General features: G+C 39.4%; 1 protein-coding gene across 3 annotated transcripts in view; it reads right to left on the bottom strand.

The window, feature by feature from the left end:
- Positions 1-132: 132 nt before the first annotated feature.
- dnah6 (dynein, axonemal, heavy chain 6) overlaps positions 133-15962 on the bottom strand; it is a 55941-nt gene continuing 40111 nt past the window's right edge. For 2 of the 3 annotated variants that reach the window (XM_034897160.1, XM_034897164.1), the window contains 18 exons: positions 15227-15406; positions 14812-15045; positions 11876-12011; positions 11480-11652; positions 10805-10995; positions 10479-10639; positions 10012-10100; positions 7927-8073; positions 7627-7765; positions 5246-5365; positions 4942-5063; positions 4444-4573; positions 3827-3954; positions 3340-3525; positions 2378-2450; positions 1999-2150; positions 580-802; positions 230-333 (listed from right to left, as the gene is read on the bottom strand). In XM_034897160.1, the coding sequence (XP_034753051.1) occupies positions 230-333; positions 580-802; positions 1999-2150; positions 2378-2450; positions 3340-3525; positions 3827-3954; positions 4444-4573; positions 4942-5063; positions 5246-5365; positions 7627-7765; positions 7927-8073; positions 10012-10100; positions 10479-10639; positions 10805-10995; positions 11480-11652; positions 11876-12011; positions 14812-15045; positions 15227-15406 (2688 nt within the window). Of the gene's footprint in view, positions 334-579; positions 803-1998; positions 2151-2377; positions 2451-3339; positions 3526-3826; positions 3955-4443; positions 4574-4941; positions 5064-5245; positions 5366-7626; positions 7766-7926; positions 8074-10011; positions 10101-10478; positions 10640-10804; positions 10996-11479; positions 11653-11875; positions 12012-14811; positions 15046-15226; positions 15407-15962 lie in introns of all 3 variants that reach the window. The other variant, XM_034897152.1, reaches the window with a different exon arrangement.

The following is a 15962-nucleotide window of genomic DNA, read 5'->3' on the forward strand; positions in this document are numbered from 1 at the left end:
GTTAATTGTGTTTAGGGTTCTGAAAATGTGACAACTGGTTTGACAAACGCTTGTTAGCGACTGAAAAAAACTGTAATGTCTGGGGATACACATAACTGTAGGAAAGAAGCATATAGATCAGTCAGGCTTAGTTCAGAAGTGTTTATTACACTGCATGTAATTCAAAGTTGTGCATAGAGATGTATGTTTCTGTCACATTTTAAACTCCTTTTTCTCCCTGAATAAAAACTTAATCATCCAACTGGCACAGCAGAGCAGAGGCTTTTGATATCCAATAGTCACTGGGTCGATTGGAGGGAATCATTACTGTCACAACAAAATTAGTAGAGTGACCTGGAGTGAGACAGAAATGAAGGGTGAGGGGAAAAAGTCAAATTAAATTAGCTATCCATTACATTGCCAAAGGGGAAAGAGATTGTTCTAGACAACAAAAACTCCCCCAAACAACTAGTAAGTAACTAAGCTTAAGTGCCCTTAAGCAAATAAAAAATAACCCCCTGCCTGCTCAATCAGTATCGAATGTGTCAGCTAAATGAATTCAAATGTAAAAATATGAACTGCAATCTAAACAGTAAGTACCTGTGGTGGACAGAGTCCCAGCTCTGGCTGAGGTCTTGTACAGAGGAGCATGGTAGAGGTTAGGCTCAGGCACGTAGTTCTGCTGTGGCTCAAAGTGCACCACTGGCAGCATGGCGTTCATTACTCGAGGTAACGCATCCTCAATCACCATGTTGTCATCGTCCCAGCGACTGGAATCCATGAACAAGCCATGCACGAGCACACCATCCTTGGGCTCTGGTAACTGTTGCATCCACAAATGAGTTGGAGCAGTGGAGAGACAAGGATACATATTGAGTTATCAATTCTCTCTTCTTAATGCATTGTTGCTTATTATATTTTCACATTAAATGTACAATGTAATGGTCCATAGTAAGGTTTGACATTCACTGTTGTTCCGACCATCACTTATCTATTTAAAAGCTGGGTTACCAACACAAACATAATGTTGTTTTTGCTATTATACAGCAATTTATTAAGGTTTTTATTTTTATTATCCTTACAAAAAAGGATAATAAACTGTAAAGATGTTCTATTTCTATTGGACTATTTCCTTGCTGGGTGCAGTTGACTTCCTTTGGTCTCCCACGGCTATTACATGATGTCATGGTTGGTTACAGCAAATAAAATATCTTTAATGTATTTGGCATTTAAAAGTACACCAACGTGTGTTGGCTTGAGTCTTGAGGCACCTAAGTATGCTTTTTAGGACTTTTTTTTTTAATAAGTTTTTCTCCTCCCCGTGAATTTTATTCCCTTCTATGAGCACTGGTTAAGAGTATAGTATAGTTATTCACGATTAAATGAAGGTTAAGACACGGTCGTTGATCCCACGGTGGCGGTTTAAATTTACAAAAAAACTGTAATGATTGACTTATTTACACAAAACATACTGAATCACTGGATAAAGACAGTAAGTAACAGACTTATTGGCAGATAGGTGACTCTGCTCTGGGACTATACAAAATCTTTGTGGACAACCATCAGTAAAATATTTTCTGTTAGTTGTGCTTAGTGCAGAAAAAGCAAAGAAGCTCAGGGAGGAAAACAACAAATATGGGTGGGTGAGTTGATGGAGACATGAACAACAGAATTTGTCCATTTTGCTAAGAGAAGAGAACAGTGAACTTAAGGAAATGTGGAAACGTTAGCTGAACTGTGTGTCTACAGTGAAAACTCAAACAAATAATACTTACTATTGCCAGAAGACACTATTTTAGTTGTTATGATGGGGAAGGGGGCATTTAATGAAAAGAGAGACACCCGCCACTTAAAGTAATGAGAAAAAATGAGACAAGGGCAACATGGGGAATGGCCTGCAGCAAGTGTTTGAAATAAGCAGAGAAGGACAACTGAAACCTACATGATGTATCAGAATCCTTAAACATTACTTATCAACAACACCTTCCCCCTCCCCTTCCCCCCCCTCCCTTCACGTACGTCATCATCCATGTCCAGTTTAGTGTTGTTAGGGAGACTGAGTTGAGCCTTACAGACTGCTACCTGGTCTCTGTACAACGGCAACATGTTGAAGCGGAAGTTGAGCTCATCAATGGGCAAATTGTAGTGCCTGGCATGATTCTGAAGCACCCCTAAAGGCCGGCAGACAGAGGAAAACAAGAAAGACATTTCATCATGTTTTCTTTGCAAGACTCTAACGTTTGTAAATTGTGCATTTACAATAATAAAAATATTAATAATAATATAGTATAATTAAAAGAGTAGTTGGAGTAAGAGATATTCCGGTAGCTTTGAAATGTCGCCTACTGCTATGGTTCTATGAACACATTCAGTATATTCTGTTGCTGCAGTGTTTTACCAGTAAGAAAGCCTTGAGGGAAGAAGAATCCTGAGATCCAGAAAGATTTGGGCTGACCAAGTGTGATCCAAGCCTAGCAAGACAGAGTGAGAAAGGGACAAAATGTAATTAGAATTTGGGCATCTATAAATAACTTTTTAATGTGTTGTGTTCAATGTTTAACAAGCCATGGTGCATTAGAGGCACCCTGTTACTTATGGGGTCTGATAGTGACTCAACTTGAACTGGCATTTTGGTGGATGGTCTCGTCTGAGGAAGTACACATTTGCACTCTGACTCAGCGGCTACCCATCACATTATAAACTAATGCATGCAACTCTCCCCCTTTTGTCCTCTCTGTGTGTACGTGTGTTTGTTTGTGTGTGTGTGTGTGAGAGGGAATATTTAGTGATTGTGCAACACTCGGGTTCAGACAAGCCTCATGGAAGAAAAGCTAAAGTCAGAGGAGATGAATGAAATGCTTAAAGATGGTGTACAGAGAGAGAAAGAGAGAGAGGAAGGGAGATGGTCTGTGCCTCAGGGAAGAACTCAACATGTTATTAGTCTTCTGAACTTCATGGGAGCACACATGGAGAACTTCCATTTGTTTCTAAGTTCCATCCATACCAAAATAGTTCCTGTTACAGTGCTTCAGAACTCTCAAGTTACACTAAAGTTACACACTCACCCACACACACAGACAAAGACACACACACACACACACACACACAAATTGCTTCATGAAATTTCAGTGTGCGTGACTCAGTGATTCAGAGACTTGAGCCAGAAGAAGGAATTTAGTCCTGTTATCATATTTCAGCCCATTTTCAATATTCTCTGATTCATTTATATGCTTTTATGTTAACTTTATTAAGCCTATAATATTTTAAACAAAATACAAATACAACTCAATTTAAGCAAGTGCATAAGATACCGATAAGTGTGTTCATGTGTCAGTATTTGTTTTTGTTTTTCTTCCAAACCTGGATAAAGGAGGTCCTGAGGGCAAGGTCTCTGACCCAGGAGGCCAGGGGTTTGAGTGAAGGGTAGGCAGAGTTCGCCCAGTGGGTGGGAACCTGGTTGTTCATGAAGCTTGTGTATATGCGGTCCATTTCTTCTGACATAACCACCAGACCTGCTACTGCCTTCTGCAGAGTGACAAGAGACGTCTGGGAAGCACAGGAAAATCATACATCAAAATGAGGCAAATAAAAGGTAAATGAAAATCTCTCAACATTTTTTATATATGTCATATGTTTAATAACATGCTCATGAACCAATTCATTTTTTCTCTCTATTCTTTCCTATTCTATTATCATGGTATCACATCTTTTTATTAGTTTTTGTGGGGTTTTGTTTATTCTTAGGTCATTTTGCCAAAGATGTCCTAGTGTGTTTCCTTAAGCAGTCATTGCTAATATCAATAGCGACAGGAAATACAACTTTAGTTATGCTAGCTATGTGTGTCACCCTTAGAACTCTCAGCAGGTTGTTAAATCGGTCTGTCTCTTGGCCCAAAACGGTTGTCAGGGAATTAAGGCGTCCGTTTTTGTCTTGGACAAACAGAGATTCCAATGCTTCATCCATGTCCAGACACTCTGCACAGGCAGGTAGACAAACCAATAACACAGACAAGTAGACATACAAAATAGAAATGGAAATCACTGAGTTAGAAATGTGGTTTATGACATTCTCAGTAATGATACAAATACATTTAGGTTGTGGCTCAGTGGTAGAGTGGTTGCCTGCCAATCGGAAGGTTTGTGGTTCGATCCCCGCCCCTGCAGTCATTGTCGAAGTGTCCTTGGGCAAGGCACTGAACCCCAAGTTGCCCCCGGTGCTGCGCATCGGAGTGTGAATGTGTGTGAATGTTTATCTGATGAGCAGGTGGCACCTTGTACGGCAGCCCCGGCCACAGTGTATGAATGTGTGTGAATGGTGAATGTTCCCTGTAGATGTAAAAGCGCTTTGAGCAGTTGTTAAGACTGGAAAAGCGCTATATAAATACAGCACATTTACATTTACATTTACATTTAATTGCATGTGTTTCTGTTTGTGTGTGTGTGTGTGTGTGTGTGTGTGTGTACCAGGTAGCTTGGCTAAGATGGCTTCAGCAAGCTCACAGACTATTTCATCGTTAGTTTTAGCTCCATGACAGGCTGATGAGCGAGGGTTTACATCGATGATGGTGCTGATAAGAGTCATGGTTTCTTGGCGCTGTGGAGGCAAACACATCACACACATCACACATCACAAAGAGACACACACAGACACAGCATCCTGGTTTATTGATATTTTACAATTCTCACACTCTGATTAGAAATGCTTTTTTAACTGGCATTAAACTGTAAGAGCAGCTACATTTGAAATCATAAGTATTTCACATAATGAATTTAGTTAAAGTGTCCTATTTCAGACTTTAACCTTGTACAAAAATAATTATGAGTCACTCAGTTGAGTTGAGTTTTTTTTATAGATATCTTATCTCTCTCTCCCCCCCTTTCACATGTCTATCCACTGTCTCTGTCTAATAAAGGGAAAAAAACCTGAAAAAATAATCTTAAAAAAATATAATTGTTCCTCACCTGAAAGGCCAGGTTGGCATTCTCATGCATGCCAAAGACCTCGGGATCATCTATAATTGGAAGGCTCTCAATATATTTCTTATATTGCTCTAGTTCATCTGCCTCTGGGGCATAGTAGATGCCTTAAACAAAAAAGTGAGAAAACAATGAAACCACAGAAAAAATACGGCTTACAACACTAAATGGAGACAACTGGACTTTTACAAAAACACATGTACCTAATTTCCATCATACTGTAAATTGTTAGCATTATGATCCCTGTACAGTATATGTACAACAGAGAGAAGAAGAGAGCTTGAAATACCTGAGGAGGAGAAGGTGTAGGCAGGCTCCAGAGTTTTAGGTGAGAAAAAGCCTTTGAGGACTGTCCTGAGGCAGCGTTGGTCCCAGGCATCTGTCACTCTGCCTCCATATGTGATCTCACCTAGGGAGACAATCACAAAAGGACCAATTAAAAAACCAATGATCAATTAAAAAAGACATACAGACTACATAATGTATGTATGTAGCTACATTGTACAATATGTGTGCTACACACATACATATTACTGTGCCACGTGTGTGTAGGAGAGAGACAGCAAAACAAAGACAAAGACTTAGACTGATTTTTAAGCACATAAAGGCTAGTAGGAAAAGATAAACAAGAGGCAAGGGACTGGAGCGAGACAGCCATAGCTAGAGGGTAAATATTGCCTGATCAAAAGTAAGATTATGTTCAACACTAACAAATTCAACATTTAAAATCCATTCTTTTTGTTACCACGCTGTTACAGTATGTATAACAATTAGGAAGGGAGGACACAATCAGACCAATCTCTGCTGAAGCCGTTAGTAAGCTGCAGGCATGGTTCAACTGTGACTTCTTTTTGCAGAAGAAGAGAGAAACTTCAAAAGAGGAAAGGCAATATCATGCTTGGATTGAGCCCAAATTCGTTTTTTCAAAGAGTGTAGCTCTGGCTCACAAGGACTGTTAGAATTAAGGGTTAAACTAATAACAGATTAGTGTGACAACAACAACGAGAGACATCAATTTGATGCCAGAGAGATGCTGCGCTCCACTGAGACTGAACACAGAACATAATAATTTGAAGGTGTAATTGAAAACCAGGTAAGGGAAATAAATTAACTTTAGATATATGAAATGCATCGTTAATGAAAGGAATCACTCCTTCTTTTTTATAACAACTTTGAAGATATTTGTTATGGAAGTTAAGGACAGGCAATATTAGATCAACACAAATTAAAATTTCATTTGTGTCCATTTGTGAGATAATAAAACAACTACATGATAAATGCAGGTTCATGTTTAAAATTTGTTATAAAACAAAATTTAAATCGAAAAAAATTAAAATTACTCTACATAACTATACTTGATGTATAAGAAAGTCTTAGAAATAATTGTGATAAACAATATAATTGTCTCATATAATTGTCACTTACATTCAAATTAAATCAAATGTATTTATTTATTACTTTTTTTTAAAACAAATTAAAGTTTTGAATGACTTTCAAAATATATCTTTTGGTTATATCCCTTCTATGCAATATAACCCAACACAAATACACAGCCTATGAAGTAAACAACACCTTTTTATTATCATCCTTCCCCCCCCGCCCCCATCTATTCATTTTTGCCCCCTATGACTGTGTATAGAGTCAATTGCCAACAACTAGCATTACTTTAGCTTAACAGTCCGACCAATAATTATTTATAAAATTACGACAACAATTACCTATTACTTATTAAGGAAACCGAAATCACGTAAATAAAAATGAACAATTTGACAATTATGTAATAATTGTTACAGGCCTAGCTACAATATGGTTATAACAAAACTGTTAAAAATGCAAGCCTGTGATGTGTTACAATTTAAATCATTAAATGAACTCAGTTGTCAGTTTTGTGGGTACACTTAGCTAAAATAAATGCAGTCTAATACAAAAGCCTTGCATTATATTCCTTAATGAAGATTATAAGATTTAGTTTTGTTAAGACTTTTTAGAGAGGTGTTGAATACACCTTTAGGTCAATTTGGGATGCAGTTTGTTTAGCTGTTGAATTTTATTGTGTTATACAGTATGTACTTCAGTACTTCATAGCCATAACATTTGGATTTCTTTATCTGCTGTGTTTGACAGAAAAATAACTTTGTTGTGCAAGGGAACATCTGTTCTTTTCATTTTGTGCTATTGCAACCACATTTGGTGGAGATGCTTGAGTGGCCATGACAAATTTGGTGCTATTTGGCTAATAGGTGGTGCTAAAGCTCCATTATTTCACTATTAAGGAAGGAAAACCTGTCTGTCTATCTGTTTATGTACGTATGCATGAATGTCCTTCTCAAATTTCAAGAAATGTTCATCTAATCAACTTCCCACTTGGCAGGTGTGCTGTGGACCCTAGGGAGTTCAGTGTCAGGTGTAAAGTTGATTGGATGAGTGGTTCTCATAGCTGGGCCCCTTCGGAACAGGCCAAGCAATCTGCCTGTTCCAAAGGGTCACATGCACAAAATGGGGACTGCACTAGTAAAGAAAAAATGTGATTAGATCACTATTCTATGAAAAAAAACACCACAAAACAAAACCCACCAAATACATCAACTTGTGCAGTATGTCTGGCTTTCCAAATTTGGATAGACCTGCATGCAAATATACACACATATCCCTGTGTGTAGGCTTCCCTACCAGTGATGTAGATGAGAGCATCCCAAGGGATGGTGCCCTCTCGGCAATAGAGGTTGAGGTTGAGCAGAGCACACTCCCTGTCACTGTCGTTAAACTCATAGCGGATGTTCCAGCCCAAAGGACCAAATTTCTTCCGCTCCTAAGACACATGCAAAACCAGACACAGATAAGAAGATGCGTAGAAGAACAGGCACATACCCAAGCAAACACACACAGCAGCATGCAAAAGAGTAAAACATGTACAGACACACAATGCTGTAAGGATCAAGTATGTGTGAGGTGTGTGAGAAAATATGTAACCTGGATGATTGCATGGAAAAAGCACATTCCAAAGACCATCTTCCTCCACTCACGTCCCAGAATGTGGTCTTCAAAGAAATTGCTGGAGATCTCGGTGAACGCCCGTCGTATGTTGGCTCGCAAGCCTTTAGGAGGCTCATTAGTCACCTGGCAACAACAACACAGGGCTCAATGGCTGCTATAAAGAAGACCACAGGGAGTTCTTCTCAGACTGCCACACATTCTGGTGCCATGCTGGTGTCAACCTAATTTTCCTTGTTGTGCAGGCAGTTAGTAAGCCTAGTTATAACACCTATAGCAATCATCCAGTACATGCTAATGGTAACTTGTGTATAAATCCCATTCATCAGATCTCTTTTGTTGCTAACCCAGAAAGAAGCAAGGATGCAGCTCATTAATTGGAGGACAGTTAAGATTTCAAAGCAGTTCTTAAATAGCTAACTGATAATATGAAAGGTTAGAGACCATGTATACTGCAACGTGATCTAAAAATGTATTGCTAATTTTGAGAGTGTCTGTAAATTAGTTAAATAAGTGCTTATTGTTTCACAGCAGCATCCACAAAATTATAAGCAATCATGGAGTACTGTTCCAAGTGTGTGTGTGTGTGTGTGTGTGTGTGTAAGTAAATGTATCATACACTGATCAGAGCCGGTGACTAAAACCAGCTTTACCAGATAGTCAAGTGATGGCCATGAAGACAGCTTTGTTATAACAGTGTTGGACAATAGAAGGTCTAAAAATGATCTTTATTTTTTGATTTATCCTGTAAATCTCTCCCCTTGATGACTGAAAATCTTCCACTTTCATCTGAGCTAATGTTTCCAGTAGACAACGAGAATAGATCTTGAGTTACTGGAATGCTGCCAAATTGCTGTACAGACATCAGAATATTCTTGCATATGAAGAAATACAATGTTTAAAGCCCTGTGTCAAACAAACCTTTCAAAAATATTTCTCCAATTTAGAGGCTTAATGACAGCAGCAGTAACTTTTGATTGATCCAGCAACTTAGGATTCCTCCCAACTACTACTACCTTCTCACAGAAAGTGCTGGTGTTGCCACTAAAATGACTTGGACCAAAAGCTTGACTATGCTCCTGCTTATTCTCGTTTGTTGCTATTATTTAAAGTTCTTATGATACTGTGAGGGGGGAGGAAGGGAATGACATGCAGCAAAGGGCCACAGGTCAGAATCGAACCCGGGCCTGCTGCATCAAGGAGTAGACCTCTACATATGGGCGCCCACTCTACCAACAGAGCTATCTGGGCGCCCAAGCTCATGGACTTTTGAGCAGCTTCACAGTTGTTTACTTGACAGCTGAAAAAGCTAATTACGAGAAGAGTGTCTAACCAGTGAATTCTGAAATGAGATCTGTGAATGGATCACATTTTAGGTCAAGTGAGTTTGACCTGCATAGCCCATGGAATAAAAAGCCTGCACTTAAACAATCCTTTTCTTTTGGGCTGATTTTACTTTTACCGTGATAGGTGATGTCATCGGTTCTGTCTTTTGTTCAACAAATTACAAAGCATGAAAGACGTCACTTAACTTTCTATCAAAAGCAATGCAAATCAAATCCATTTAGCCTTTTATTAACATCCCATATGCCAGCAGACACAACATTGCCATTATCTAATGCTTAAGAATAAAACCTTCAGGTTCTTCTTCGTAATTAATACGCTTTCTTCAACCTACTATCTGTAGAATACAAAATTGTATTCAGATAAATTATTAATAGTCTTTTGTACTGATGCAATATGTGCAGTATCAAGTGTCATTTCCAAATAAGTTGTAGAAGTTAAACTCGGCAAGTATTTGTCTTTAGAATATTTGCTTTAAAAGCACGTGGGTGTGAAATATTCATATTGAAAAATGATGAAGACCCATGTAAATATGGAGAATACTTAATAGAGACAATGCTAATTTCTTCAAGTATCAACTTTTTCATATTGGAAGTGAATCCGACAACTTTTTTAAACTTGGGACAATAGTACTAGAGAGCAATGTTTGACTATATTTAAATTAGATTAACTAAAGTGAAAGTACAGAGAGGCAATGTGTGTGTTTGTGTCTGTGTGTACCTTGACAGAGTTCTGAAGCACTGTAACAGGAAATACTTTGGTAGGCATGGAACTGAGAAACAAACGGAAGTTCTCGTTGATTGATGTTTCTGCACAGGAACAGAAAGGAACATTATTCACAGCCATTAACACTAATGTGGCTCTGACTGCACAGAAAAAAAGTATTTTTCACTGATGCTGTGAAAAACCAAGAAAACAACCACAAAAACAGCAGTCATTCATTTGCGTCCCCGGAAGCTTTGTTATGTTGTGTGCACATTACAGTACATTTTCTGTATTCACTTGGCGTTCTTCCTCCAAGTTGCAGTGAGCTGATTTCTAAGCCACTAGAAATGAGCAACAGTTTGACATGTAATCACAAATGGGACGGTAGCCACCTCGTTAATAGGTGTCAGGACGCTCTACCTTCTGTGATCATGTGTATAGTTACATTCAAATGTTTTAATGTTGTTTCAATGTGGTAATACCAGGATCCGTAAAGGTCTTGATGAGCTCCTCCATGGCTAACATCCAGGAGACAGCCAGATGACAATTCTGCAGAAAGACCCATTTGCCACTCTTCAGTGCTGCACAGATCATCTTCTCTGCTATCGGCCCCTGGCCTTGACCCAATGAGATGGACTCAACTCTGATAGAGAGAAAGTTGGAATTACCCCTGTGATTACATGTTAACACCTATATTCACAAAACATCTCTCCCAATAAAGGTTGCTGTCCATTGTTCTTTACATTTTCATCTCAATTCTGTGATAACACCCCAACCTTACGGTATATCATCTGTCTTTGTTTTTTACCTGTCAAGACAACCTCTCTCTTTGGCAAAGCGCTGGAAGGCTCCCATGGGGTCGGATCCTGTGCTGAGAATGAAGACCAGTGGTGTGGAAGGGGACATATCATTGTAGAGGTTTGCCAGGTCTACTGGAGGGTTCTCCACAAACTGCTTGCCTAGGCTGACAATAACAAACTCTGTTGCTGCAAACACCACCTGGACAAGAGGGAGAAAGACAAGACAAACAGGACAAGTAGTGAAGAGAAAGAAACACAGTATAGGCTTGATAAAGAAAAAAAGGTAAATTGATGGCATCAATGTAAGAAAAGCAATAAAGGAGGTGGACTTATAAATACATTTTGACAGATGTTATAACCAAAGAGAGTGACATTATGGGGACATACATTGAAATAGGTAATCAGGATGTTTTTATTAACACCGGACTGGACGTCACTGACAACAATGGAAGGATTTTGTTTAAATTCATTTGCTTGCATGTCTGGTTTTCCATGGCAATGCAAAGGACAATATAATGTTTTGGCATGGCCAAGCTGTGGGCTGCAGGCAAGTATAGTTGGATACAATTACATGGACAATGACCGTTAATTGACATGAACTTGTTTCTACTGCACACAACTGACCAGGAAAAACCTGTTGCAAGTTTAATACATATCTTTCCACAGACTTCATCTGAGCTTACCTTTTCTTCAAGGAAACACTTGATTAGGACTAGCTTCTGGAAGGCCCCCAGCCTCTCATTCCAGTAGCCTCTGATTCCGCTCTGCTGCTTCACCTCTTTCAACTCCCCAAGAGGAGGCAACTCTGGCACATAGCCTTCCCAGTTCTCTGGATTAATAGATGCTTGAAGTTGTCCTAAAGGAGAGGCAACTGTCATTTAATGCTACACAAATGTTCCGCAGAAATCACAATGTGGTTGAAGATGGTAGAACAAGACTAAAATAAATGCCTGAGAGTGAAAAAATATGTTTTGTAGGTCAAGTAGTTTTCATTTAATTCCTTATATTAAGCCGAAACACAATGCACCTGTTCTGATTCTTACCTTATCAGCCAGGATAACTAATTTGGGTTGTGTTACCTAGCCCAATGTGGATATGGGTTCTGGTGATTTCCTTGGTAATGTCCTTGAAGCAGGGTAGTGTGTCCTCCAGCTCACAACACGTCTGCCAGTAAAAATCACTTAGCCAAGGCACATCTGGCCGTTCTGCATAGTCCTAGGAGAAGGAGAAATAGAAATGGAGAAATCATACAACCACAAAGGAAGGAGATGGGAAGGAGATAAAGGACTGTCCTTGACTAGAGTGACAGAAAAGAAGAATTAAACTAGAACTGCACGCAGTTTCAACGGGGTCCAAGCCTCCCCTCGCAAGTGGTCCCCAGCGAACCGAGGAAATGTTCTATGTTCATTAGAGCGCCCCCTAAGTGCCTGCCTTTACCAAATTTGGCAGTGAGCCTCCTGGCGGTGGGTGAAACAATCATTACTGGTTTGGTTTTGATAGCATTTACTGCGGCAGAGATATTAAAATTGCAAATTTCCCATTTAAATGCATTGACTTTGTTGACAAAACCAACAAACGTTAATTATAGCGCCCCCTAATGGCCAATTATTTCCAAATTCGTTGTAAAACCTCCGGGCTTCATGCCAAACAATCACCCCAAGTTTGGTGTTGATACCACTTATTTTGTCCGACATATGGCAAAGTCTGTTCATGAAAAACACACTTTTTTGTATTTGTAGCGCCCCCCTAATGGCCAAATTTGTTGTAGAGACCCAGAGGGTCATAGAAAAGTATATTCTAAAGTTTGGCTTTGATAGCATTTATCTTGGCCGAGATATGGCAAAGACAATTTTTTCATAGCTAGCTACAAAAATTAGTTTGCCGTAAAATGCGCAATTTCTATCCTATAAATAATCTTTATGCAATCTTTTGTCAGGTTGGTCTGGAGATGCTACGTGGCAAGTTTTGTGCAGATCCATTGCACGGTCTAGGAGGAGTTCGAAAAAGTTGTTTTTTAATAAATTGCGATTTTTCACGCATAAAAGTCTATGCGGAAGTGCGCGTGGCCTATATCATGAGATTCAGTAGGATCCAGGGAACGCGTGGATGTAAGTTTTTTTAATAGATGATGTACGGTTTGGGAGTGATAGGGCCAAACGCGTTTTTTGTGGTATAGCGCCACCTAGTGTTGGAAGTGGGGCAATTCTTTGCGCCTGAGGTAGAAAAATAATGGATAATGGAAAATCCTAGCGAAAACAATAGGGTTCCACAGCCCTGCTGTGTGAAGCGCGTATCGCCTTGCGATTACCGTGGTGCACGCGTCCTCGGGCTTGGACCCCTAATGATTAATAAAAGTGGAAAGAAAGGATGCTTGAGAACATCTGAGGCACAGATACATAGCCAATAAGAGAGAGTGATTTAAAAAGTTTTTAAAATCAGTAAAAGAAGCATAGATGATGGATGTATTAAAGTTGTGATGCAAAAGACAAGAAGCCAGAGGCACAGAAGTGAAGGAGAGGAAAAAAATGACAGCATTAGCATGAGGATCACAACGGCTGACAGCCAGCACCTCTAGCCCAAGTAATGCCATATAAATGGTGGATGAACACAAAATATACCCCTGGGTGGTACTGTGGGATCTGTGTTGTGGGCTTAAAAGCGTCTAAATTTAACTTAATCTCAAAGCAGCTTTTCTTCATTGCTATGTACTAACTTTTACCTTCTTAAATGCCTAAACCAATGGCGCTTCAGCTGCACACCCTTCTGACCCACTGGGGTTTGAAAAGGAAGATAACAAATATAGAAAAATATATAGGGTTAAAGAATGTAGAAAAAGCAAATTTTCAATGAAAACCCTTGAAATGCCTATGGACTATTCTGCAGTCCATTGGAAACTTAGTTCAGATGACCTTATTTTGAACCTCTGAAGGTGTCACGCTCGACTTGAGGTACTAAGGCTTATTTGTTGAATGTCCAAAACCTATTAGCATGCAACATACAGGTTGAATGGACAGCTGAAAAACCGAGATACTCTCACATTCTTATCTCTCTTCAACAGAAATATTTTTTTTGTCAACCTCTCTAGAGATTTTTGGATACATTTTTGTCTCTCTCTTTCCTCTGTGTGTTCCCATCAGTCTCAGTAGTTTCTCAGCAATAAGCTGGCCAGGACAGAGAGAGACTGACACTTTGTAACAAAGCCCTTTTTTTCAATCAACTAAATCCCACCCTGGGGGGATTTTGAAAATGAAAATAAAACGGCACCTTCTTGATCTGCAGTTAAGAGGATCCAGCCCAAAAAATTGTAAGGTTATTGACTATTTATAAAAATACTTTTTATTTATTAAGAGCTTATGACACAGTTAAACATAGGAGATTGTATCCCGATTCCTAGAAAATGAACCTCATAGCAATGATTTGCCTACAGTCGCCTTGGTTATGGCTATAGTAATAGTGCAATTAGAGATGGTGCAACTGAACAAAGTGATGATTTACAGTAAGTGTGAAACTAACCAGTTACAAAACAGTAGTTGACTTGACACTAAGGGCACTTGCTACTATTGTTCTTTAGGAAAGGGGCAAGAAATTTATAAAATTATTATAAAAAATGATCAACTCTGTAAATTGTGTGAAAGATTGAATCTTCAGTCTAGTAAATGCACTGTTTTCAGGACCTTTTTTATATTTGGGCACCACTGTTTTTAAGCAGACCAAGGTTCGCTTGTTTGGTCCGCACCAGAGTTCAAATGAGTTTTCACAACACCCTAAAAAACTAGGACTATGTGACAAAACACCCCAAAGTTCGGTTAAAATGGACCAAACTGCTAGGATGTGAAAGTAATCTTAAACTTCTGACTGCTTTGGCCTTAACTGGCTAAAAACTATCATTGCACATTTCTTTATCCATACTCACCATGAATGCATTGTGGCATCCTCCACCCCCCTATTAGTTAGATTTTCATCTGACACAAGCAATTTACCAGCGAGAATAATTTTGACTTATTTTCCACCTCACCTTTTCCAAAGAGGCAGTTCCTTTTAAGAAGTGCTGCCACTCAGCATCAGAAATCTCGCCTTGCTGCTTCATGATCTCTATACACAACATGAAGCTGTAGATAAGCTTGTGCTGCTCGAAGAGGCCACGGGACACATTGATGTAGGAGTTGAGAAGGATCTGGTCGAGCAGGATCTGGAGACGCTCTTCTAATACCGTGCTCTTTTCTGACGTCTCAATGGTGGAGTTGAAGAGCTGAGGGTTGAGAAAGAAAAGGACAGACAGAAAGGGACATACAAATATTGGACAACAAAAAATAATTATGTTACATCGGGGCTAGAAGTCTTTTCATAAAATGTTCTTTGCAAAAGCTTAAAGAAAAAATCTGAAGATTTCTCAGTGGCTTGTAAAATGAATCCTGATTACTCTCTCGTACCTGTTTGAAGTACTTAAGGGAGAACTGGTACATTGGATCGATCTCAGAGAGACTGGCGATTACAAAGTACAAGACTGAGCCTCGGGTGGCCACTGGTCGGTATCGCTCTCTTGCAGCGTTGATCATTATCTCAGTGGTCTCTGCCTCCTCCAGACGATGTTTGATGGCCTCTGATGTCACCTGAGGAAGGGTGGAAATGAAGAGGAAAAGACGAAAAAAGAAAGAGATGAATAGCAAAAAAACAAGAACAGAATATGGTAGAGGAATGGACAAAATAGGATAGAACAATATGAGAACACAGGTAAAATTCCGAACGTTAAAGGTCCAATGATATTGTGCTGGTTGGATGCTTTGATATTGGCCTTAGTGGTTCCCTAACACTGTATATGATGTCAGCAGAAACGCCAGTGCTAAATTTAAGGTATTTGTACCTGCTTCTCCTACAGACATAGCTGTGTTTGAGCAAGTTTTGGCAGAGGTTGCACTGTTCTCCTAATACATCCATGGTTAGCACATGTCAGCTAACTTGTGACTAATTGTAACTAAGTCTCCCGCCGGGGATGTCAATCTATTGTCTAGAATCTAGTATTTTTAATAACAGTAATTCCTATTGCTGGTGTGCAAGGCTTGACCCGCTCATTAGCTCCGTAATGGATGTATTAATGGCGTTTTTCCACTGCTGGTAACAGCTTGCCTCGGCTCGCCTCGGCCCGCCTCGGCTCGCCTCGGCCCATTA

This window comes from Etheostoma cragini, chromosome 2 (assembly GCF_013103735.1).
Source record: "Etheostoma cragini isolate CJK2018 chromosome 2, CSU_Ecrag_1.0, whole genome shotgun sequence".
Lineage (NCBI taxonomy): Eukaryota > Metazoa > Chordata > Actinopteri > Perciformes > Percidae > Etheostoma > Etheostoma cragini.